Genomic DNA, 25587 nt, shown 5'->3' with positions numbered 1-25587 from the left:
ACATATATGTGTTTAGTGAGTCCGCCAGAACATACCCAGTAGGGATGACCACGCATTCTCTTGATAAGTGTGTAAATTTCACAATTTTCCTGTTCTGCTAAGCATTCAAAATGTAAAGAGTGCTTTGGGTTGTCAGGGAAAATGTATGGAATAAAAAGTGCAATATTGTCTTTATGGATGTAGTGAACTAAAAGTTGTAAAAAATATGAATAGTAAAGTACAGATACCCAGAAAAACTACTTAAGTAGAACTTTCCAGTAATTTTACTGAAATACTTTACACCAGTGGAAAATCCAGTCGTTATCTTCATATCATATGAATGATCATTGTAGACTTGTAAGTATATTCGTCAGGACCAATACTTAACCTAAATAGTTGTAGTGTTTTACCCACCTGCTAACTGTCATACCAGTTCAGCTCTCAGTCCACTCTAACTGAGCCCCATATCCCCCACAGGAGTACCCAGGAGGATGCAACTTTACACAACATTCATATAGAAATGTATGTTAATAGAATAACCATGAATGTCATGCAGCAGAACATGTGCTCAGCAGCTCTATGTTGTATTTGGGAGTACTGGTATATGTGAATCATAGTTAGTGTACTGGTATGTGAATATCCCTGTTAGGGGGTCAGACTTTAGGTATTTTATTTTGTTGACGGAAATCCCAGTCCTCATACTAACATCACAATATCACATGATGAGGGTGTGATAGCCCCAGTCTATAATCCCCTCTCACACAGTTCAATAGTTCATCTGGATCCACAACAAAACACTCATCAAAAGGACTCTTATAACACACACATACCTCCCATCACAGGTTCACACACATCAGACAGCTTCAGCCTCACACCCTTTATTCAGTGAACTGGTCTACATTCCACAGCTGGGATGGTGCTGCCTTCCTTCCTACAGACGTCTTCTTCAAAAACATGTCAAAAGATATTGGAAATGGAAAAGAGATTGCTGGACACTCCTGACTTAATATGCATAGACCTTCACTTTATGGACTTCCCGGTCTTCACATTCTCTTTTTCTGTTGTAGTAATAGAATGTGTTGTCTCGACGCTGAAGCTTCTTCACAAACCCAGTCTCAGGCCACCTGTCGATCTAAGACAAAGAAGCAATGCCACAGTGACACATTCATCTTGTAGTGAACCAACTGTCAGTGGCAATGCTTTTAGCCAGTGATAAGGATTCATTTAAGTTGTTTACCAAGTCAACTTGCTTTACTTGTTTGTATTCCAGTTCATCTCTGTAGCCTGCCTGTTGGAATCTGTATAAGTTCTCCACCTCGTCAGTCCATTGTTTGGCTCTGCTCATGGACTTTGGCGTTGCGTTGCCATCTAAGTAGGCTGCACAAGACATTATGCTGCAGAGAGGATGTCCACAGGCGACCTACAGGAGCAAATAGTGGGCTCAGTTAGACAAGTTCAAGTATCTCTATATACTGACATGACAGTCATGGACACTGAAATACATAAAGGAAAACTAAATAAACAATAAAACACAATTTTAAAAGAATGGCAATTACATAGTAGGTTATATGGGGAAGGGCATCCTGAATATGAATTAGGTGGCAGAAGTAGGGTAAGGCTGATTTTCTATTTCTCCCCGTCCTCCTGTCCTGGGGGATAGAGAGCAGATGGGTGCAGCAGGTGGTTCTGCCTACCACTTGTCAGATAGCCAGTCTCGGTACAGGAAATAGTAGAGGGGAGAGCAGGCAGAACTGTTCTCTTAATTCTTACACACTAACCATCTTATTGCCGAAAAAATTGTATCTATACATTTCTTAAAGCTGATTTCAGTTTTAATATTCGTGCCCGAAACCAATCGAATTGAATTTGCACAGTAACGTTGCCAAACGTACAGAAGCTAACTAGCTAACGCCAATATTTGAATTAAACTTGCTAGCACTAGCTTCAGGCTATGATATAATATAGAAGTCACAGTTAGAAAATAGACTGAATCTGGCTAGCTAGCTATACATTTGTTTCTCAATTTGATTAAGTAGCTGATACCACATGTTACTTACAGCTGAACGGGGCAAAACTCACAGATCCAAGAGATGACGAGGAGGCTTGTCTTTAGTTGCCTAGCAACCCAATATTCCTTCCTCCCTCCCTTCCCTCCTTCCTTCCTTCCTTCTTCTTCTTTAACAATGTGTTGTTATGGTAATTGTCTACTGGTAGCACAGATATATGCTAGCAACCCAACCTTCCTCCTTCTTCTTCTTCTTCTTCTTTAACAATGTGTTGTTATGGTAATTGTCTACTGGTAGCACAGATATATGCTAGCAACCCAACCTTCCTTCTTCTTCTTCTTCTTCTTCTTTAACAATGTGTTGTTATGGTAATTGTCTACTGGTAGCACAGATATATGCTAGCAACCCAACTTTCCTTCCTTCTTCTTCTTTAACAAGGTGTTGTTATGGTAATACTGGTAGAAAAGATAAATGCTGGCAACGTAGTTATTGTGAGCAGGTTTAAATTCAGATACAATGCTGACAGTGGAAACGTTTTGGCTCCCATCCACTAGGTGGCTTAGCTAACGGCAGCTATTCAAGTATCCCGACCAAAATGCGCCGAAATGTCAGCTAGTCAACGAATGGGTTGAAGTTGAGGAAATTATTGGAGCTAATCTTCAGTCAAAATGAGTTCGTTCGCGGGTCGCATGAAGGAGTATCCCAACATGTCGCTGGATCGGTTTGACAGGGAGAATCTACATGCAAGGGCTTATTTTTTATCTCACTGCCACAAAGGTAAAGAAAGACTCTTTGAGATACAGTGAGAGCCAAACAGCAGTTAGCTAAAGATAACTAGCCAGTATGTGCTCTTAACTGGCACACAGTGGACATGTAACTAGCTAACGTTAGCTCTACTTACATCATGTATTTTCTGCAGATCACATGAAGGGGCTGAAGGGGCCTCAATTGAAAAGAAAGCTGAAATTCAGGTGATATCACGTTTTATTTTGATGGTGTGAAAGTTCAGTGAAACAAAGGATGGCTAACTGATGTTGAAGGTCTAACGTTACTGTCTTTGTTAATTTGTTCCAGTCTGACAGTCAAACTGTACTGTTCATTTGTTCCAGTCTGACAGTCAAACTGTACTGTTCATTTGTTCCAGTCTGACAGTCAAACTGTACTGTTCATTTGTTCCAGTCTGACAGTCAAACTGTACTGTTCATTTGTAACTAAGGAACTGTTGCTGAGCAATCCAAAATATGCCTTCTGGGAAGATCACATAGTAAGTAGTTAATTTTCAAAAATCTTAGTTATGGACCTATTGCTAGGCAAAATTTGTTTTGTATAATTTTGATGTGCTTCTGTTTGTCTAGGTTGCTTTGGAACTGGAGAGTCCCACACTAATCACTTTAATAGACGAGGCTTCAGGAGAGGTACGACACCGGTTCATCATTACAACATATAGATAGAGGGTCATAAGGGCTGATCGCTGTTAGTTTGCTATATGACTGACTCTTTGATGACTGATATTGTGTGTGGGTGTGTGTCCACAGAGAGAAGAACTTGTGGTTACTCTGCTTCCTGCAGGTCACTGTCCAGGCTCGGTCATGTGAGTATTGTGTGTGCGTGCATCTATGTGTGCTTATGTGGTATCACCTAGCTTGTGTTTGTGGTATCACCTAGCTTGTGTGTGTTTCTGGTAATATGACGTATCACCTAGCTTGTGTGTGTTAGTTAGACTTGGGCTCTGAGCCTCGCGGGGGTGCATGCTACGCCACTGTTTCTAACTATCATTTCCCTAGCTAAGATGTACTGACTAAATGATCTCAGGGGTGCAACTCAATATTACAAAGGTGGGTGTACAAACAATAAGAACACCTTCCTAATATTGAGTTGCCTCCCCCCCAATTTGTTGGGGCGTGGACACTACAAGATGTCAAAAGCTTTCCACAGGGAAGCTGACCCAATGATTCCCACAGTTGTGTCAAGTTGGCTGGATGTCCTCTGGGTGGTGGACCATTCTTGATACACAAAGGAAACTGTTGAGTGTGAGAAACCCAGCAACGTTGCAGTTCTTGACTCAAACTGCTGCGCTTGGCACCTACTATCATATGCCATTCAAAGGCACTTAAATCTCTTGTCTTGCCCATTCACCCTCTGAATGGCACACATACACAATCCATGTCTCATTTATCTCAAGGCTTAAAAATCCTTCTTTAACATGTCTCCTCCCCTTCATCAACACTGATTGAAATGGATTTAACAAAGTGACAGTAATACGGGATCATAGCTTTCACCTGGTCAGTCTGTCATGGAAAGAGCAGGTGTTCTTAATGTTTTGTGTACAGGCGCACCGGTTTGCGTCAAGAACAGTTTCCCGTGTGTATCAAGAACTAGTACTGTGTTATTTGTATATATTAGTACCAGTCAAAAGTTTGGACACCTACTCATTCAAGGGGTTCTCTTTATTTTTACTATTTTATACATTGTAAAATAGTGAAGATTAAAACTATGAAATAACACAATCAAAAAAGTGTTAAACAAATCAAAATATATATTTTAGATTCTTCAAAGTAACCACCCTTTGCCTTTGACAGATTTGCACACTCTTGGCATTCTCTCAACCAGCTTCACCTGGAATGCTTCTCCAACAGTCTTGAAGGAGTTCCCACATATGCTGAGCACTTGTTGGCTGCTTTTGCTTCACTCTGCAGTCCAACTCATCCCAAACCATCTCAATTGGGTTGAGGTCTGTTGATTGTGGAGGCCAGGTCATCTGATGCAGCACTCCATCACTCTCCTTCTTGGTCAAATAGCCCTTCCACAGCTTGGAGGTGTTTTGGGTCATTGTCCTGTTGAAAAACAAATGATATTCCCCTAAGCGCAGACCAGATGGGATGGCGTATCATTGCAGAATGCTGTGGTAGCCATGCTGGTTAAGTGTGCTTTGAATTCTAAATAAATCACAAACCAGATGGGATGGCGTATCACTGCAGAAGCTGTGGTTGCCATGCTGATTAAGTGTGCCTTGAATTCTAAATAAATCAGACAGTGTCACCAGCAAAGCACCATCACACCACCTCCTCCATGCTTCACGGTGGGAACCACGCATGCGGAGATCATCCGTTCACCTACTCAGCGTCTCACAAAGACACGGCGGTTGGAACCAAAAATACAAAATTTGGACTCATCAGCCCAAAGGACAGATTTCCACCAGTCTAATGTCCATTGCTTGTGTTTCTTGGCCCAAGCAAGTCTCTTCTTATTATTGATGTCATTTAGTAGTGGTTTCTTTGCAGCAATTCGACCATGAATGCCTGATTCGGGGCGGCAGGTAGCCTAGTGGTTAGTGTTGGGCCATTAACCGAAAGGTTGGTGGATTGAATCACCGAGCTGCCCCTGAACAAGGCAGTTAACCCACTGTTCCCCGATAGGCCGTCATTGTAAATAAGAAGTTGTTCTTAACTGACTTGCCTAGTTAAATAAAAATGAAAAAAATCACGTAGTCTCCTCTGAACAGTTGATGTTGAGATGTGTCTGTTACTTGAACTCTGAAGCATTTGTTTTGGCTGCAATTTCTGAGGCTGGTAACTCTAATGAACTTATCCTCTGCAGCAGAGGTAACTCTGGGTCTTCCTTTCCTGTGGTGGTCCTCATGAGAGCCAGTTTCATCATTGCACTTGATGGTTTTTGCATCTGCACTTGAAAAATGTTCAAAGTACTTTACATTTTCTGGATTGACTGACCTTCATGTCTTAAAGTAATGTCGATCATTTCTCTTTGCTCATTTGAAATGTTCTTGCCAAAATATGGACTCTTTTACCAAATAGGGCTATGTTCTGTAAACCACCCCTACCTTTTCACAACACAACTGATTGGCTCAAATGCATTAACACTTAACAAGGCACACCTGTTGATTTAAATGGATTCCAGGTGACTACCTCATGAAACTGGTTGAGAGAATAACAAGAGTGTGCAATGCTGTCATCAAGGCAAAGGGTGGCTACTTTGAAGAATCTCAAATATAATTTAACACTTTTTTGGTTTCTACATGATTCCAAATGTGTTGTTTCATAGTTTTGATGTCTTCACTATTATTCTACAATGTAGAGAATAGTGAAAAACCTTGGAATGAGTAGGTTTGTCCAAATTTTTTACTGGCACTGAGATATACAGTGCCTTGCGAAAGTATTCGGCCCCCTTGAACTTTGCGACCTTTTGCCACATTTCAGGCTTCAAACATAAAGATATAAAACTGTATTTTTTTGTGAAGAATCAACAACAAGTGGGACACAATCATGAAGTGGAACAACATTTATTGGATATTTCAAACTTTTTTAACAAATCAAAAACTGAAAAATTGGGCGTGCAAAATTATTCAGCCCCCTTAAGTTAATACTTTGTAGCGCCACCTTTTGCTGCGATTACAGCTGTAAGTCGCTTGGGGTATGTCTCTATCAGTTTTGCACATCGAGAGACTGAAATGTTTTCCCATTCCTCCTTGCAAAACAGCTCGAGCTCAGTGAGGTTGGTTGGAGAGCATTTGTGAACAGCAGTTTTCAGTTCTTTCCACAGATTCTCGATTGGATTCAGGTCTGGACTTTGACTTGGCCATTCTAACACCTGGATATGTTTATTTTTGAACCATTCCATTGAAGATTTTGCTTTATGTTTTGGATCATTGTCTTGTTGGAAGACAAATCTCCGTCCCAGTCTCAGGTCTTTTGCAGACTCCATCAGGTTTTCTTCCAGAATGGTCTGTATTTGGCCCCATCCATCTTCCCATCAATTTTAACCATCTTCCCTGTCCCTGCTGAAGAAAAGCAGGCCCAAACCATAATGCTGCCACCACCATGTTTGACAGTGGGGATGGTGTGTTCAGCTGTGTTGCTTTTACGCCAAACATAACGTTTTGCATTGTTGCCAAAAAGTTCAATTTTGGTTTCATCTGACCAGAGCACCTTCTTCCACATGTTTGGTGTGTCTCCCAGGTGGCTTGTGGCAAACTTTAAACGACACTTTTTATGGATATCTTTAAGAAATGGCTTTCTTCTTGCCACTCTTCCATAAAGGCCAGATTTGTGCAATATACAACTGATTATTGTCCTATGGACAGAGTCTCCCACCTCAGCTGTAGATCTCTGCAGTTCATCCAGAGTGATCATGGGCCTCTTGGCTGCATCTCTGATCAGTCTTCTCCTTGTATGAGCTGAAGGTTTAGAGGGACGGCCAGGTCTTGGTAGATTTGCAGTGGTCTGATACTCCTTCCATTTCAATATTATCGCTTGCACAGTGCTCCTTGGGATGTTTAAAGCTTGGGAAATCTTTTTGTATCCAAATCCGGCTTTAAACTTCTTCACAACAGTATCTCGGACCTGCCTGGTGTGTTCCTTGTTCTTCATGATGCTCTCTGCGCTTTTAACGGACCTCTGAGACTATCACAGTGCAGGTGCATTTATACGGAGACTTGATTACACACAGGTGGATTGTATTTATCATCATTAGTCATTTAGGTCAACATTGGATCATTCAGAGATCCTCACTGAACTTCTGGAGAGAGTTTGCTGCACTGAAAGTAGAGGGGCTGAATAATTTTGCACGCCCAATTTTTCAGTTTTTGATTTGTTAAAAAAGTTTGAAATATCCAATAAATGTCGTTCCACTTCATGATTGTGTCCCACTTGTTGTTGATTCTTCACAAAAAAAGACAGTTTTATATCTTTATGTTTGAAGCCTGAAATGTGGCAAAAGGTCGCAAAGTTCAAGGGGGCCGAACACTTTTGCAAGGCACTGTATTTCATTCATTCATTCGTACCGTATACCCCGTTATGGTACAGGAACGATATGAAGGTATGAAAATCTGTATATCTCCCAACCCTAGTTTGTTTGTGTGTAGGTTCTTGGTAGAGGGGGCCCAGGGTACGGTGTTGTACACAGGAGACTTCCGACTGGCGAAGGGAGACGCCTCCCGCATAGAACTCCTCCACTCTGGGAGCAGGTACACACACACACACACGTACATACATATACATACATACATACACACACACAGTGGCGCAAAAAAGTATTTAGTCAGCCACCAATTGTGCAAGTTCTCCCACTTAAAAAGATGAGAGGCCTGTAATTTTCATCATAGGTACACTTCAACAGGATCAGTCGTCCTGTAAGTAATATATATATATATATACTGCTCAAAAAAATAAAGGGAACACTAAAATAACACATCCTAGATCTGAATGAATGAAATATTCTTATTAAATACTTTTTTCTTTACATAGTTGAATGTGCTGACAACAAAATCACACAAAAATTATCAATGGAAATCAAATTTATCAACCCATGGTCTGGATTTGGAGTCACACTCAAAATTAAAGTGGAAAACCACACTACAGGCTGATCCAACTTTGATGTAATGTCCTTAAAACAAGTCAAAATGAGGCTCAGTAGTGTGTGTGGCCTACACGTGCCTGTATGACCTCCCTACAACGCCTGGGCATGCTCCTGATGAGGTGGCGGATGGTCTCCTGAGGGATCTCCTCCCAGACCTGGACTAAAGCATCCGCCAACTCCTGGACAGTCTGTGGTGCAACGTGGCGTTGGTGGATGGAGCGAGACATGATGTGCTCAATTGGATTCAGGTCTGGGGAACGGGCAGGCCAGTCCATAGCATCAATGCCTTCCTCTTGCAGGAACTGCTGACACACTCCAGCCACATGAGGTCTAGCATTGTTTTGCATTAGGAGGAACCCAGGGCCAACCGCACCAGCATAAAGTCTTACAAGGGGTCTGAGGATCTCATCTCGGTACCTAATGGCAGTCAGGCTACCTCTGGCGAGCACATGGAGGGCTGTGCGGCCCCCCAAAGAAATGCCACCCCACACCATGACTGACCCACCGCCAAACCGGTCATGCTGGAGGATGTTGCAGGCAGCAGAACGTTCTCCACGGCGTCTCCAGACTCTGTCACATGTGCTCAGTGTGAACCTGCTTTCATCTGTGAAGAGCACACGGCGCCAGTGGCGAATTTGCCAATCTTGGTGTTCTCTGTCAAATGCCAAACGTCCTGCACGGTGTTGGGCTGTAAGCACAACCCCCACCTGTGGACATCGGGCCCTCATACTACCCTCATGGAGTCTATTTCTGACCATTTGAGCAGGCACATGCACATTTGTGGCCTGCTGGAGATCATTTTGCAGGGCTCTGGCAGTGCTCCTCCTGCTCCTCCTTGCACAAAGGCGGAGGTAGCGGTCCTGCTGCTGGGTTGTTACCTTCCTACGGCCTCCTCCACGTCTCCTGATGTACTGGCCTGTCTCCTGGTAGCGCCTCCATGCTCTGGACACTACGCTGACAGACACAGCAAACCTTCTTGCCACAGCTCGCATTGATGTGCCATCCTGGATGAGCTGCACTACCTGAGCCACTTGTGTGGGTTGTAGACTCCGTCTCATGCTACCACTAGAGTGAAAGCACCGCCAGCATTCAAAAGTGACCAAAACATCAGCCAGGAAGCATAGGAACTGAGAAGTGGTCTGTGGTCCCCACCTGCAGAACCACTCCTTTATTGGGGGTGTCTTGCTAATTGCCTATAATTTCCACCTGTTGTCTATTCCATTTGCACAACAGCATGTGAAATGTATTGTGAATCAGTGTTGCTTCCTACGTGGACAGTTTGATTTCACAGAAGTGTGATTGACTTGGAGTTACATTGTGTTGTTTAAGTGTTCCCTTTATTTTTTTGAGCAGTGTATATTACTTATCATAGTACAATACATAGAACTCCTCCACTCTGGGAGAAGGTACACACATATACTACTTACAGTATATACAGACAAAATGACTACCAAATACTACATAGAAGTTTATCATATCAGAGCTGTGAAGTGGAGCAGAGCATGCTGAGAGGAGTCTAGTGACAAAGTGCCATCCATCCTGTGTTTTCCCACCAGTTAGCTCTTGTTGTGTTAACCATTGCCAGTGTGCCTCCTTGCTGATTTGTAAGTGTTTATGCACTTGCCCACGTTAGTCATATTTAGTGGTTCTGCTAATGAAGTGTTTAGCTGCCGTGAGCTAGCTACTGCAGGCTTGCTAGATCAGCTTTCAGTGTCATATTATTTTGACATTTAGCCCTGTGTTTGTATAGGATAATGTCCCTCAGTACTTTGTTTATATACCCTGTAATTATATAATGTACTTTATATAGATATTTCATTCCAAACTGTTTAGAAGTTTACATTTCAAGATCATTCAGTTGTGTGAGGCTCCCCTTTAATCAGTCACGTTGTATAGCCTAGTGTTGTATTGTCTTGTAGAGCTACTACAGCCATGCTATTGAAGTCACGTTGTAGAGCATTAAGCTACTACAGCCATGCTATTGAAGTCACGTTGTAGAGCATTAAGCTACTACAGCCATGCTATTGAGGTCACGTTGTAGAGCATTAAGCTGTTACAGCCATGCTATTGAAGTCACGTTGTAGAGCATTAAGCTGTTACAGCCATGCTATTGAGGTCACGTTGTATAGCCTAGTGTTGTATTGTCTTGTAGAGCATTACAGCCATGCTATTGAAGTCACGTTGTAGAGCATTAAGCTACTACAGCCATGATATTGAAGTCACGTTGTAGAGCATTAAGCTGTTACAGCCATGCTATTGAAGTCACGTTGTAGAGCATTAAGCTATTACAGCCATGCTATTGAAGTCGCGTTGTAGAGCATTAAGCTACTACAGCCATGCTATTGAAGTCACGTTGTAGAGCATTAAGCTACTACAGCCATGCTATTGAAGTCACGTTGTAGAGCATTAAGCTACTACAGCCATGCTATTGAAGTCACGTTGTAGAGCATTAAGCTACTACAGCCATGCTATTGAAGTCACGTTGTAGAGCATTAAGCTACTACAGCCATGCTATTGAAGTCACGTTGTAGAGCATTAAGCTACTACAGCCATGCTATTGAGGTCACGTTGTAGAGCATTAAGCTACTACAGCCATGCTATTGAAGTCACATTGTAGAGCATTAAGCTACTACAGCCATGCTATTGAGGTCACGTTGTAGAGCATTAAGCTATTACAGCCATGCTATTGAAGTCATGTTGTAGAGCATTAAGCTACTACAGCCATGCTATTAAAGTCACGTTGTAGAGCATTAAGCTACTACAGCCATGCTATTGAAGTCACGTTGTAGAGCATTAAGCTACTACAGCCATGCTATTGAAGTCACGTTGTAGAGCATTAAGCTACTACAGCCATGCTATTGAAGTCACGTTATAGTGCATTAAGCTACTTCAGCCATGCTATTGAAGTCACGTTGTAGAGCATTAAGCTACTACAGCCATGCTATTGAAGTCGCGTTGTAGAGCATTAAGCTACTACAGCCATGCTATTGAAGTCACGTTGTAGAGCATTAAGCTACTACAGCCATGCTATTGAAGTCACGTTGTAGAGCATTAAGCTACTACAGCCATGCTATTGAAGTCGAATAGCCCCCGCGATATTCAACTTCTCAGGGAAGTTAGGAACCAATATTAACAGGCAATTAGGAAAGCAAAGGCTAGCCTTTTCAAACAGAAATTTGCATCCTGTAGCACAAACTCTAAAAAGTTCTGGGACACTATAAAGTCCATGGAGAATAATAGCACCTCCTCCCAGCTGCCCACTGCACTGAGGCTAGGAAACACTGTCACCACTGATAAATCCACTATAATTGAGAATTTCAATAAGCATTTTTCTACGGCTGGTCATGCTTTCCACCTGGCTACCCCAACCCCAGTCAACAGCCCTTCACCCCCCACAGCAACTTACCCAAACCTCCCCCATTTCTCCTACGCCCAAATCCAGATAGCTGATGTTCTGAAAGAGCTGCAAAATCTGGACCCCTACAAATCAGCTAGACAATCTGGACCCCTACATATCAGCTGGGCTAGACAATCTGGACCCCTACAAATCAGCTGGGCTAGACAATCTGGACCCCTACATATCAGCTGGGCTAGACAATCTGGACCCCTACAAATCAGCTGGGCTAGACAATCTGGACCCCTACAAATCAGCTGGGCTAGACAATCTGGACCCCTACATATCAGCTGGGCTAGACAATCTGGACCCTTACATATCAGCTGGGTTAGACAATCTGGACCCTTACAAATCAGCTGGGCTAGACAATCTGGACCCTTACAAATCAGCTGGGCTAGACAATCTGGACCCTTACAAATCAGCTGGGCTAGACAATCTGGACCCTTACAAATCAGCTGGGCTAGACAATCTGGACCCTTACAAATCAGCTGGGCTAGACAATCTGGACCCTTACAAATCAGCTGGGCTAGACAATCTGGACCCCTACAAATCAGCTGGGCTAGACAATCTGGACCCCTACAAATCAGCTGGGCTAGACAATCTGGACCCCTACAAATCAGCTGGGCTAGACAATCTGGACCCTCTCTTTCTAAAATTATCTGCCGCAATTATTGCAACCCCTATTACTAGCCTGTTCAACCTCTTTCGTATCGTCTGAGATCCCCAAAGATTGGAAAGCTGCTGCTGTCATCCCCCTCTTAAAAGGGGGTGAGACTCTAGACCCAAACTGCTACAGACCTATATCTATCCTACCCTGTCTAAGGTCTTCGAAAGCCAAGTTAATAAACAGATCACCGACCATTTTGAATTCCACCGTACCTTCTCCGCTATGCAATCTGGTTTCCGAGCTAGTCATGGGTGCACCTCAGCCACGCTCAAGGTCCTAAACAATATCATAACCGCCATCGATAACAGATATTACTGTGCAGCTGTATTCATCGACCTGGCCAAGGCTTTTGACTCCATCAATCACCACATTCTTATCGGCAGACTCAACAGCCTTGGTTTCTCAAAGTAAAACTAAATGCATGCTCTTCAACCGATCGCTGCCCGCACCTGCCCGCCCGTCCAGCATCACTACTCTGGACGGTTCTGACTTAGAATATGTGGACAACTACAAATACCTAGGTGTCTGGTTAGACTGTAAACTCTCCTTCCAGACTCACATGGACAAAGGGGGTGTTGTTGGGGCTGTGTTTCTGGACCTAAGGAAGGCTTTTGATACTGTTAACCATGAGATTCTCATCACAAAATTGTCCAAGTTCAACTTTTCCCCCGATGCCTTGAGATGGATGAAATCATACCTTGAAGGCAGAGCTCAGTGTGTCAGAGTGAGCAATGAGCTGTCACCCACTCTTAGCTATGATGTGGGCGTGCCCCAACGGTCAATACTGGGGCCCCTCCTGTTCAGCCTGTACATTAATGATCTGCCTTCTGTCTGTACTGGGTCTGAAGTTAAAATGTATGCAGATGATACAGTGATATGTGCATGCAAAGAGCAAACAACAAGCTGCACAAGAACTCACTACTGTAATGGTCCAGGTTACAAAGTGGCTCAGTGACTCGTGTTTGCATCTCAATGTGAAAAAAACTGTTTGCATGTTCTTCACAAATAGGGCAACAGATGCTACTGAGCCAGATGTCTGTGTGTCAGGGGAGAAGCTCCAGGTGGTTTCTGATTTTAAGTACCTTGGCATCATACTTGATTCCAACCTCTCTTTTAAAAAGCATGTGGAAAAGGTCATTCAAATAACCAAATTCAACCTAGATAATTTCCGATTTATATGAAATTGTTTGACTATAGCGGTAGCAAAACTGTACTTCACATCTATGATTCTTCCCCACTTAACATACTGCTTGACTAGTTGGGCCCAAGTTTGCTGTATTAAAACCTATTCAGTCTGTCTACAAACAGGCTCTCAAAGAGCTTGATAGGAAGCCCAATAGCCATCATCACTGTTACATCCTCAGAAAGCATGAGCTCCTGAGTTGGGAAAATCTTGTGCAATACACCGACGCATGTCTTGTATTCAAGATCCTAAATGGCCTGGCTCCCCCTCCACTCAGTAATTTTTGTTAAACAGAAAACCCAAACAATGGCAGCAGATCCACAAGGTCTACAATGAGGTGACTGTATTTCCCTTAAGGAAAAGCACCTTTAGTAAATCCGTTTTCTCTGTGAGAGTTTCCCATGTCTGGAATACACTGCCTTCAGACACACAACTGCACCACATATCACACTTTCACAAAATGCATGAAGACATGGCTAAAGGTCAATCAGATTTGTGAACATAATCCCTAGCTGTGTGTTGCCGCTTTCCATGTTGTCTGTAGCTTGTGGTGTGGAAACACTTAGTTGCTTTTATGAATTTTGTCTTGCTGGTTTTTGTTCTGTCTGTATGCTACGTCTTGCTTGTCCTATGTTGTTCTGTCTGTATGCTATGTCTTGCTTGCCCCATGTTGCTCTGCGTGTGCTCACTGCTCAATGATTGTCTTTATTGTAATTGTTTTTAATAACCTGCCCAGGGACTGCAGTTGAAAATTAGCCGGTTGGCTAAAACTGTCACTTTTACTGAAACGTTGATTAATGTGCACGGTCCCTGTAAAAATAAAATAAACTCAACCATTAAGCATCTCCAATCCAAAATTAAATTTAGAATCGGCTTCCTATTTCGCAACAAAGCATCCTTCACTCATGCTGCCGAACATACCCTCGTAAAACTGACCATCCTACCGATCCTCGACCTCGGCGATGTCATTTATAAAATAGCCTCCAACACTCTACTCAGCAAATTGGATGCAGTCTATCACAGTGCCATCCGTTTTGTCACCAAAGCCCCATATACTACCCACCACTGCGACCTGTATGCTCTCGTTGGCTGGCCCTCGCTTCATATTTGTCGCCAAACCCACTTGCTCCAGGTCATCTATAAGTCTTTGCTAGGTTAAGCCCCGCCTTATCTCAACTCACTCGTCACCATAGCAGCACCCACCTGTAGCACGCGCTCCAGCAGGTATATTTCACTGGTCACCCCCAAAGCCAATTCCTCCTTTGGCCGCCTTTCCTTCCAGTTCTCTGCTGCCAATGACTGGAACGAATTGAAAAAGTCACTGAAGCTGGAGACCCATATCTCCCTCAATAGCTTTAAGCACCAGCTGTCAGAGCAGATCACTACACCTGTACAGAGACCATCTGTAAATAGCCCACCCAACTACCTCATCCCATATTGTTATTTTCTTTGCTCCTTTGCACCCCAGTATCTCTACTTGCACATCCATCACTCCAGTGTTAATGCTAAATTGTTATGACTTCACCGCTATGGCCAATTGATTGCCTTCCCTCTCTAATCTGACCTCAGTTGCACACACTGTATGTATATAGATTTTGTTTTCTACTGTGTTATTGACTGTACGTTTTGTTTACTCCATGTGTAACACTGTGTTGTTGTTTGTGTGGCACTGCTTTGCTTTATCTTGGCCAGGTCGCAGTTGTAAATGAGAAGTTGTTCTCAACTGGCCTACCTTGGCATGGTCCAACACAGGGCCTAAGGAAAGTATTCAGACCCCTTCATTTTTTCCACATTTTGTTAAATGTATCTAATCCATTTTAGAATGTTTCCTCACATTAATCGATACACAATACCCCATAATTACAAAGCCAAAAGTTGTTAATTTTAGCAAATGTATTAAAAGTAAACAAATAACTTATTTACGTAAGTATTCAGACCCTTTGCTCTGAGACTCAAAATACTGTAGAGCTCAGGTGCATCCTGTTTTTATTGATCATCCTTGATGTTTCTACAACTTGATTGGAATCCACCTGTGCTAAATTCAATTGATAGACAGGTGTGTGCCTTTCCAAATCATGTCCTATGTAAGGTTCCACAGTTGATAGGTAGAGCAAAACCCAAGCCATGAGGTTGAAGGAATCCTCCGTAGAGCTCCGAGACAGGATTGTGTCGAGGCACAGATCTGGGGAAAGGTACCAAAAAATATCTGCAGTATTAAAGGTACCCAAGAACACCGTGGTCTCCATCATTCTTAAATGAAAGAAGTTTGGAACCACCAAGACGCTTCCTAGAGCTGGCCGCCCAGTCAGGGAGGTGACCAAGAACCCGATGGTCGCTCTGACAGAGCTCCAGAGTTCCTCTTTGGAGATGGGTTAACCTTCCAGAAGGACAACCATCTCTGCAGCACTCCACCAATCAGGCCTTTATGGTAGAGTGGACAGACTTTCTAAAACAGTTGTTACACTAAGATTTTTATTTTATTTTATAATTATCCTCAGTAAAAGGCACGACAGCACGCTTGAAGTTTGCCAAAAGGCACCTAAAGGATTCTCAGACCATGAGAAACAAGATTGAACTCTTTGGCCTGAATGCCAAGTGTCACGTCTGGAGAACCAGGCGCCGCTCATCACCTGGCCAATACACTCAGGACCTTAGACTGGGGCGAAGATTCACCTTCTAACAGACCAACGAACCTAAGCACACAGCCAAGACAACCCAGGAGTGGCTTCGGGAAAAGTCTCTGGATGTCGAGTGGCCCAGGCAGAGCCCGGGAATTTAACCCAATCAAACATCTCTGGAGAGACCTGAAAATAGCTGTGCAGCGATGCTCCCCATTCAACCTGACCGAGCTGGAGAGGATCTGCTGAGAAGAATGGGAGAAACTCCCCCAAATACAGGTGTGCCAAGCTTGTAGCATCATACCCAAGAAGACACTAGGCTGTAATCTGACAGAGGTGCTTCAACAAAAGTACTGAGTAAAGGGTCTGAATACTTATGTAAACATATTTTAAAAATTAAAAAATAAATTCAGTTTTTGCTTTGTCATTATGGGGTACTGTGATGTCATTATGGGGTATTGTGATGTCATTATGGGGTATTGTGTAGATTGATGAGGGGAAAAACAACTTCCTCAATTTTAGAATAAGGCTGTAACATAACAAAATGTCAAGAGGTCTGAATACTTTGAATGCACTGTATGAGCCCAAACCCGGAAAAAATAAATGATTGTGCTGTTATACAATACATGACACAAAAAAAGATAACTGGTATAGCCTAAATTAAACAAATTCAGAGTTAGCCTACAATTATAGTGAATTTGTATTTGATTAGTTTAGTGTTTTATGGTCGAGATGGTTTGATGATGCTGAAGATTCACAAAATGTGCCCAGGTGACAAGACAGTGGATTATAGTGGAGATGGTTTGATGATGCTGAAGATTCACAATATGTGCCCAGGTGACAAGACAGTGGATTATAGTGGAGATGGTTTAATGATGCTGAAGATTCACAAAATGTGCCCAGGTGACAAGACAGTGGATTATAGTGGAGATGGTTTAATGATGCTGAAGATTCACAATATGTGCCCAGGTGACAAGACAGTGGATTATAGTGGAGATGGTTTGATGATGCTGAAGATTCACAATATGTGCCCATATAGGGCTGTGGCGGTCATGACAGCGTCTCATGGTAATTGACCGTTAATCAACAAACATGTTTAGCATCTCCAGGCCTCCACACATACAAGCCGCTGATTGGAACATCTACATTTAGACAAGTTGACCATAATCCACTGTGATGTTCATGCCCATATTGTAAATCAGCGTCATTAAACCTCCTCGACCCTAAAACTGTCTTGTCATCCGAGCCCTAACCAGCACACAGGAGAGAACACACCAAGTAAAACCTAGGCAATATACAGTGGTCCTCAGTTCCAATGCCAGACAGACAGTGTGCTGTGTTGTTTCAGGGTGAAAGACATCAAGAGTGTGTATCTGGACTCCACCTTTTACGACCCTCGCTTCTACCAGATCCCCAGCAGGGTGAGTGTGTGGGATTCTGAGAGAGCGAGAGAGAGCTACACACAGAGAGAGAGAGAGCTACACAGAGCGAGAGCTAGAGAGAGAGAGAGCTACACAGAGAGAGAGAGAGAGAGAGAGAGAGCTACACAGAGAGAGAGCTATAGAGCGAGAGAGAGAGAGGGGAGAGCTAGAGAGAGCTACAGAGAGAGAGCTACAGGGGGAGAGAGAGAGAGAGGGGGGAGAGAGAGAGCTGCAGAGTGTGTGTAGGAGACGTGTCTACATGCTATCCGGGGGCTGGTACAGGACTGTGTGTGTGTGTTTAGGAGACGTGTCTACATGCTATCCGGGGGCTGGTACAGGACTGGGTCAGTAGGAGTGTGTACCATACAGTGTGGCTGAATTGTAAAGCTGCATATGGATATGAATACCTCTTCACTAACCTGGGGGACGAGTTTCACACACAGGTAGGTGACCAACACTTAAAACCTCTTAAGGATCCCCCACCTTTTTCAATTTCCACCTAAAATGACATACCCAAATCTAACTGCCTGTAGCTCAGGAAGCAAGGATATGCATATCCTGAAGCAAGGATATGCATATTCTTGGTACCATTTGAAAGGAAACACTTTGAAGTTTGTGGAAATGTGAAATGAATGTAGGAGAATAACAATACAAAGAAAGATAACTTTTTTTTGTACCATTATCTTTAAAATGCAAGAGAAAGGCCATAATGTATTATTCCAGCCCAGGTGACATTTAGATTTTGGCCACTAGATGGCAGCAGTATGTGCAGTTTTAGACTGATCCAATGAACCATTGCATTTCTTAAAAATGTTGTATCAAGACTGCCCAAATGTGCCTAATTTGTTTATTAATAACTTTAAGTTCATTACGGTGCACTCTCAAACAATAGCATGATATTCTTTCACTGTAATAGCTACTGTACATTGGACAGTACAGTTAGATTAACAATAATTTAAGCTTTCTGACAATATCAGATATGACTGTTCTTGTTACTTACAACCTCATACTAATCACATTGGCCTACGTTAGCTCAACTGTCCCATGGATGGGACGCCGATACCAAATAAGATTTATTTTAAACATACACTTTGTTAAGCATGACAAATAATGACACATGATGTGTTGTAGATTCATGTCAAAAGCCTGGACATGTTTAAGAAGATGCCAGAGATTCTGAGTCATGTGACCACGGATCGAGCCACTCAGATCCATGCCTGCCGTCACCCCAAGGTAACGCTGTTACACGCCCCCTTTCTCTTAGAAACCCCTAACCAATGGAAACATGTTGTTGTGTAGGATGAGGAGCCCTAACCAATAGAAACATGTTGTGTGTAGGATGAGGAGTCCTAACCAATAGAAACATGTGTGTAGGATGAGGAGTCCTAACCAATAGAAACATGTCGTTGTGTAGGATGAGGAGTTTGTTCCTGCCAGCAGGCTGCCGTGTGGCTCCTCGGCATCAGATGGAACTCCTCTAAGCATCATCAGTATCAAACCCTCCACTATGTGGTTTGGAGAGAGAACACAGAGGACTAAGGTTATCGTCAGGTACACACACTCAGAGAAACACACACACACACTCACACTCAGAGAAACACACACACACACAGAAAAACACATACACATTATCTTACACAGATGTGTAATGTTTTCAGGACAGGTGCCAGTTCCTACAGAGCCTGCTTTTCCTTCCACTCATCCTACTCTGAGGTGAGACACCTGCCTGCCTATCTGTCTGTCTGCCTCGGTCTGTGCCTGTCTGCCTCTGTGTGTGATACTCTTCTCTTCTTCCTGTTTTCAGATAAAAGACTTCCTGTCTTATCTCCAGCCAATCAACATCTACCCCAGTGTCATTCCTATTGGCCGAACTCACGCTGATGTCACGGAGCTGTGAGCCAGTCATCCTCTATACACTGAATGTCTTCTCTACACCGAAACTCCCTAATACCCCAATCCCCAACATGCCCCAACCCCATTATGCCCCAACCCCCATTATGCCCCAAACCCCTAATACTCATACCAACATGCCCCAACCCCATTATGCCCCAACCCCCTAATAACCCAACCCCCCTAATACTCCAACCCCAATACCCCCCAACCCCCATACCCCAACCCCTTACACTACGAAACAAAGTTAAATGATATAAAGAATGATAGTAAAAAGCTTTGGGGAACCTTAAATGACATTTTTGGGATAAAAAGCCAACTCTGCTCCTTCATTCATTGAAACAGATGGCTCATTCATCGCAACCTACTTGAATTACTTTTCATTGGCAAGATAAGCAAACTTAGGGATGACATGCCAGCAACAAACACTGACACTACACATCCAGGTATATCTGACCATATTATGAAAGACAATAATTGTACTTCTGAATTCCATAAAGTCAGTGTCTAGGAGGTGATTATTGTTGTCTATCAACAACGACAAGCCACCAGGGTCTGACAATCTCGATGGAAAGTTACTGAGGATGATAGCAGACGATATTGCCACTCTTATTTGCCACATCTTCAATCCAAGCCTACTAGAGAGTGTGAGCCTTCAGGCCTAGAGGGAAGCTAAAGTCATTCTGCCACCTAAGAATAGTAAAGCCCCCTTTACTGGCTCAAATAGCCGACCAATCAGCCTGTTACCACCAACCCTTAGTAAACTTCTGGAAGAAATGGTGTTTGACCAGATACAATGCTATTTCACCCTAAACAAATTAACAGACTTTCAGCACGCTTATGGAGAAGGACATTCAACAAGTACAGCACTTACACAAATGACTGAAGATTGGCTGAGAGAAATTGATGATAAAATGATTGTGGGGGCTGTCTTGTTAGACTTCAGTGCAGATTTGGACATGATTGATCATAGTCTGCTGCTGGAAAGACATATGTGTTATGGCTTTACACCCCCCTGCTATAATGTGGATAAAGAGTTACCTGTCTAACAGAACACAGAGGGTGTTCTTTAATGGAAGCCTCTCCAACATAATCCAGGTAGAATCAGGCATTCTCCAGGGCAGCTGTTTAGGACCCTTGCTGTTTTCAATTTTTACTAACGACATGCCACTGACTGAGTAAAGCCTGAGTTTCTATGTATGCGGATGACTCATTATACACATCAGCTACTACAGCGACTGAAATGACTGCAACACTCAACAAAGAGCTGCAGTTAGTTTCAGAGTGGGTGGCAAGGAATAAGTTAGCCCTAAATATTTATAAAACTAAAAGCATTGTATTTGGAACAAAACACTCACTAAACCCCAACTAAATCTTGTAATAAATCACGTGGAAATTGAGCAAGTTGAGATGGCTAAACTTCTTGGAGTAACACTAGATTGTAAACTGTCATGGTCAAAACATGTTGATACAACAGTAGCTAAGATGGGTAGAAGTCTGTCCATAAGAAAGCTCTGCTCTACCTTCTTAACAACACTATCAACAAGGCAGGTCCTGCAGGCCCTAGTTTCTACCTTCTTAACAACACTATCAACAAGGCAGGTCCTGCAGGCCCTAGTTTCTACCTTCTTAACAACACTATCAACAAGACCGGTCCTACAGGCCCTAGTTTCTACCTTCTTAACAGCACTATCAACAAGGCAGGTCCTACAGTCCCTAGTTTCTACCTTCGTAACATCACTATCAACAAGGCAGGTCCTACAGGCCCTAGTTTCTACCTTCTTAACAGCACTATCAACAAGGCAGGTCCTACAGGCCCTAGTTTCTACCTTCTTAACATCACTATCAACAAGGCAGGTCCTACAGGCCCTAGTTTCTACCTTCGTAACATCACTATCAACAAGGCAGATCCTACAGGCCCTAGTTTCTACCTTCGTAACATCACTATCAACAAGGCAGGTCCTACAGGCCCTAGTTTCTACCTTCTTAACATCACTATCAACAAGGCAGGTCCTACAGGCCCTTGTTTTGTCGCACCTGGACTACTGTTCAGTCGTGTGGTCAGGTACCACAAAAAAGGACTTAGGAAAATTGCAATTGTCTCAGAACAGGGAAGCATGGCTGGCCCTTGGATGTTCACAGAGAGCGAATATTAATAAATATTCATGTCAATCTCTCCTGGCTCAAAGTGGAGGAGAGTGACTTCATCACTACTTTTATTTTTGAGAGGTATTGACATGTTGAATGAACCGAGCTGTCTGTATAAACTACTAGCACATTGCTAGGACACCCATGCATACCCCACAAGACATGCCACCAGAGGTCTCTTCACAGTCCCCAAGTCCAGAACAGACTATGGGAGGCGCACAGTACTACATAGAGCCATGACTACATGGAACTCTATTCCACATCAGGTAACTGATGCAAGCAGTAGATTTAGATTTTTTTTAAAACCTTATGGAACAGCGAGGACTGTGAAGCATTACAAACATGGGCACAGACACATGCATACACACTAACACACGCACTATACATACACATGGATGTGGTAGTGGTGGAGTAGGGGCATGAGGGCACACAGTAGGTTGTGAAAATGGTATAAACTGCCTTCAATTTGCTGGACCCCAGGAAGAGTAGCTGCTGCTTTGGCAGGAATTAATGGGGATCCATAATAAACCTCAGGAAGAGTAGCTGCTGCCTTGGCAGGAACTAATGGGGATCCATAATAAACCCCAGGAAGAGTAGCTGCTGCCTTGGCAGGAACTAATGGGGATCCATAATAAACCCCAGGAAGAGTAGCTGCTGCCATAATAAATACAAATACCTTAGCCGGCCAACCCCCTTACACCCCAGCCCTTACCCCCAACACCCTAAAGGCGTCAGCATGCTTCAGTTCGTTGGGTTCAACTAGCTGGGTGACCAGGCTAGTTGAACACGGCTAGCTGTACCTGGCTAGCTGAATTCAACACGTGTGCTCCATAAATCCCTTAAAAGACCTTCGCTTGAAAAACATCAATAGTACGGTTTGTCCATTGAGACGCCGTAGCCATTATACACTTCCTCAAAATAATCAGAATCAACTCAAGTTGTCAAAATTAGTCGCACAAATTCACATTTAACTAAAATGTTTGGTGCAGAAATTTTTTGTATGAAAACGAGTTCTCTCGTTGAATGACAATGACTTTATTGAAGAATCCCTACTGTTGACGTAGGGGTCAGGACTACCTGACATGATGACTCCTTGCTGTCCCCAGTCCACCTGGCCGTGCTGCTGCTCCAGTTTCAACTGTTCTGCCTTATTATTATTGGACCATGCTGGTCATTTATGAACATTTGAACATCTTGGCCATGTTCTGTTATAATCTCCACCCGGCGCAGCCAGATGAGGACTGGCCACCCCACATAGCCTGGTTCCTCTCTAGGTTTCTTCCTAGGTTTTGGCCTTTCTAGGGAGTTTTTCCTAGCCACCGTGCTTCTACACCTGCATTGCTTGCTGTTTGAGGTTTTAGGCTGGGTTTCTGTACAGCACTTTGAGATATCAGCGGATGTACGAAGGGCTATATAAATACATTTGATTTGGTTGACGTAGGGGTGTAGACTTCGGCTCCGAACATCGGCTTGTCTCCAGAGAAACATTGTGCCTGAGCAGCCAAAAAACTCTGATGTCCAAAACAAACAAACGCCCCAAAATGTTAACATAATACACTGAACAACAATATAAACACAACCATGTCAAAGGTCTGACTGAGTTACAGTTCATATGAGGAAACCAGTCAATGGAAATGCATTCATTAGACCCTAATCTATGGAGGTCACATGACTGGGAATACAGATATGCATTTGTTGGTCACAGGTGCCTTCAAAAAAAAAGTAGGGGTGTGGGTCAGAGAACCAGGCAGTATCTGGCGTGGGTCAGAGAACCAGGCAGTATCTGGCGTGGGTCAGAGAACCAGGCAGTATCTGGCGTGGGTCAGAGAACCAGGCAGTATCTGGCGTGGGTCAGAGAACCAGGCAGTATCTGGCGTGGGTCAGAGAACCAGGCAGTATCTGGCGTGGGTCAGAGAACCAGGCAGTATCTGGCGTGGGTCAGAGAACCAGGCAGTATCTGGCGTGGGTCAGAGAACCAGTCAGTATCTGGCGTGGGTCAGAGAACCAGGCAGTATCTGGCGTGGGTCAGAGAACCAGGCAGTATCTGGCGTGGGTCAGAGAACCAGGCAGTATCTGGCGTGGGTCAGAGAACCAGGCAGTATCTGGTGTGGGTCAGAGAACCAGGCAGTATCTGGTGTGGGTCAGAGAACCAGTCAGTATCTGGCGTGGGTCAGAGAACCAGGCAGTGACCACCATTTGCCTCAAGCAGCGCGACACATCTCCTTCAGAGTTGATCAGGCTGTTGATTGTGGAATGTTGTCCCACTCCTCTTCAATGGCTGCGCTAAGTTGCTGGATATTGGGCAGGAACTGGAACACGCTGTCTTACACGTTGATCCCAGACATGCTCAATGGGGTGACATGTCTGGTGAGGATGCAGGCCATGGAAGAACTGGGACATTTTCAGCTTCCAGTAATTGTGTACAGATCCTTGCTACATGGGACCGTGCATTATCATGCTGAAACATGAGCTGATGACGGTGGATGAATGGCACGACAATGGGCCTCAGGATCTGTGCACTCATTGTCATTGATAAAACGTAATTGTGTTCGTTGTCTGTAGTTTATGCCTGCCCATATCATAGCGCCCCATAGTGACAGTGGGGTTATGTTCACAACGTTAACATCAGCAAACCACTTGCCCACACAACACTATAAAAGCTATCTGCCAGGTACAGTTGAAATCACGATTCCTCCGTGAAAGCACATTTCTCCAGCGTGCCGAACTGCAGTCAGGTCAAGACCCTGTTGAGGACGACGAGCACGCAGATGAGCTTCCCCAAGGCGGTTTCTTATAGTTTGTGCAGAAATTCTACTGTTTCATCAGCTGTCCGGGTGGCTGGTCTCAGATGGTCCCGCAGGTGAAGAAGTCAGATGTGGAGGTCCTTGGATGGTGTGGTTACACGTGGTCTGCGGTTGTGAGGCTGGTTGGACGTACTGCCAAGTTCTCTAAAATGACGTTGGAGGCGGCTTATGGTAGAGAAATTAACAAATGATCTGGCAACAGCTCTGGTGGATATTCCTGCAGTCAGCATGCCAATTGCATGCTCCCTCAACATGAGAGCTCTGTGTTGTGACAAAACGGCACATTTTAGAATGGCCTTTTATTGTCCCCAGCACGAGGTGCACCTGTGTAATGATAATTCTGTTTAAATCAGCTTCTTGATATGCCACACCTGTCAGGTGGATGGATTATCTTGGCAAATGAGAAATACTCTAACAGGAATGTAAACAAATCTATTCACAACATTTTAGAGAAATATGCTTTTTTTGATGCATTTGCTTTTTTTATCTTTTATTTCAGCTCCTGAAACATGGGACCAACACTTTACATGTTGTGTTAATATTTTTGTTCGGTGTATGTGTATGAACTCTACCGTACTGTTTCGGCTGGGAAGCATGCGGATGTCTTAACCCTTAGACCCAATGCTGTTGAATCCATGACAGGACTGTGGAGAATTAGGCCTGTTTGTGTGTGCACAGTGCATTGGGAAAGTATTCAGACCCCTTCACCTTTTCCACAGCCTTATTATAAAATTGATAAAATGTTTTTTTTCCTCATACCCCCATAATAACAAAGCAAAAACAGGTTAAGACATTTTTGCAAATGTATCAAATATTTAAAAAATGACATTTATATAAGTATTCAGACCCTTTACTCAATACTTTGAAGCACCTTTGTCAGAGATTATAGCCTCAAGTCTTCTTGGGTATGATGCTACAAGTTTGGCACACCTGTATTTGTGGTGTTTCTCCCATTCTTCTCTGCAGATCCTCTCAAGCTCTGTCGGGTTGGATGGGGAACGTCGCTGCGCAGCTATTTTCAGGTCTTTCCAGAGCTGTTCTATCAGGTTCAAGTCCGGGCTCTGGCTGGGCCACTCAAGGACATTCAGAGACTTGTCCCAAAGCC

The 25587-nt window shown here is 43.5% G+C and overlaps 1 protein-coding gene across 3 annotated transcripts in view; it reads left to right on the top strand.

The window, feature by feature from the left end:
- The first annotated feature begins 2135 nt into the window (after nucleotides 1-2135).
- The window catches only part of LOC139396894 (DNA cross-link repair 1C, PSO2 homolog (S. cerevisiae)), a 26071-nt gene continuing 2619 nt past the window's right edge, over nucleotides 2136-25587 (top strand). Inside the window, exons 1-12 of one of the 3 annotated variants that reach the window (XM_071143819.1) lie at nucleotides 2136-2762; nucleotides 2905-2956; nucleotides 3165-3249; nucleotides 3341-3400; nucleotides 3521-3576; nucleotides 7864-7965; nucleotides 17568-17640; nucleotides 17943-18083; nucleotides 18772-18873; nucleotides 19055-19191; nucleotides 19299-19353; nucleotides 19445-19533. In XM_071143819.1, coding sequence (XP_070999920.1) covers nucleotides 2654-2762; nucleotides 2905-2956; nucleotides 3165-3249; nucleotides 3341-3400; nucleotides 3521-3576; nucleotides 7864-7965; nucleotides 17568-17640; nucleotides 17943-18083; nucleotides 18772-18873; nucleotides 19055-19191; nucleotides 19299-19353; nucleotides 19445-19533 — 1061 coding nt within the window. In that variant the 5' untranslated portion in view covers nucleotides 2136-2653. The remainder of the gene's footprint in view (nucleotides 2763-2904; nucleotides 2957-3164; nucleotides 3250-3340; nucleotides 3401-3520; nucleotides 3577-7863; nucleotides 7966-17567; nucleotides 17641-17942; nucleotides 18084-18771; nucleotides 18874-19054; nucleotides 19192-19298; nucleotides 19354-19444; nucleotides 19534-25587) is intronic. The other 2 variants (XM_071143821.1, XM_071143820.1) reach the window with 2 other exon arrangements.

This window comes from Oncorhynchus clarkii, unplaced genomic scaffold, assembly GCF_045791955.1.
Source record: "Oncorhynchus clarkii lewisi isolate Uvic-CL-2024 unplaced genomic scaffold, UVic_Ocla_1.0 unplaced_contig_4352_pilon_pilon, whole genome shotgun sequence".
Taxonomy (NCBI): Eukaryota; Metazoa; Chordata; class Actinopteri; order Salmoniformes; family Salmonidae; genus Oncorhynchus; species Oncorhynchus clarkii.
This window is presented reverse-complemented; position numbering and strand designations above follow the sequence as displayed.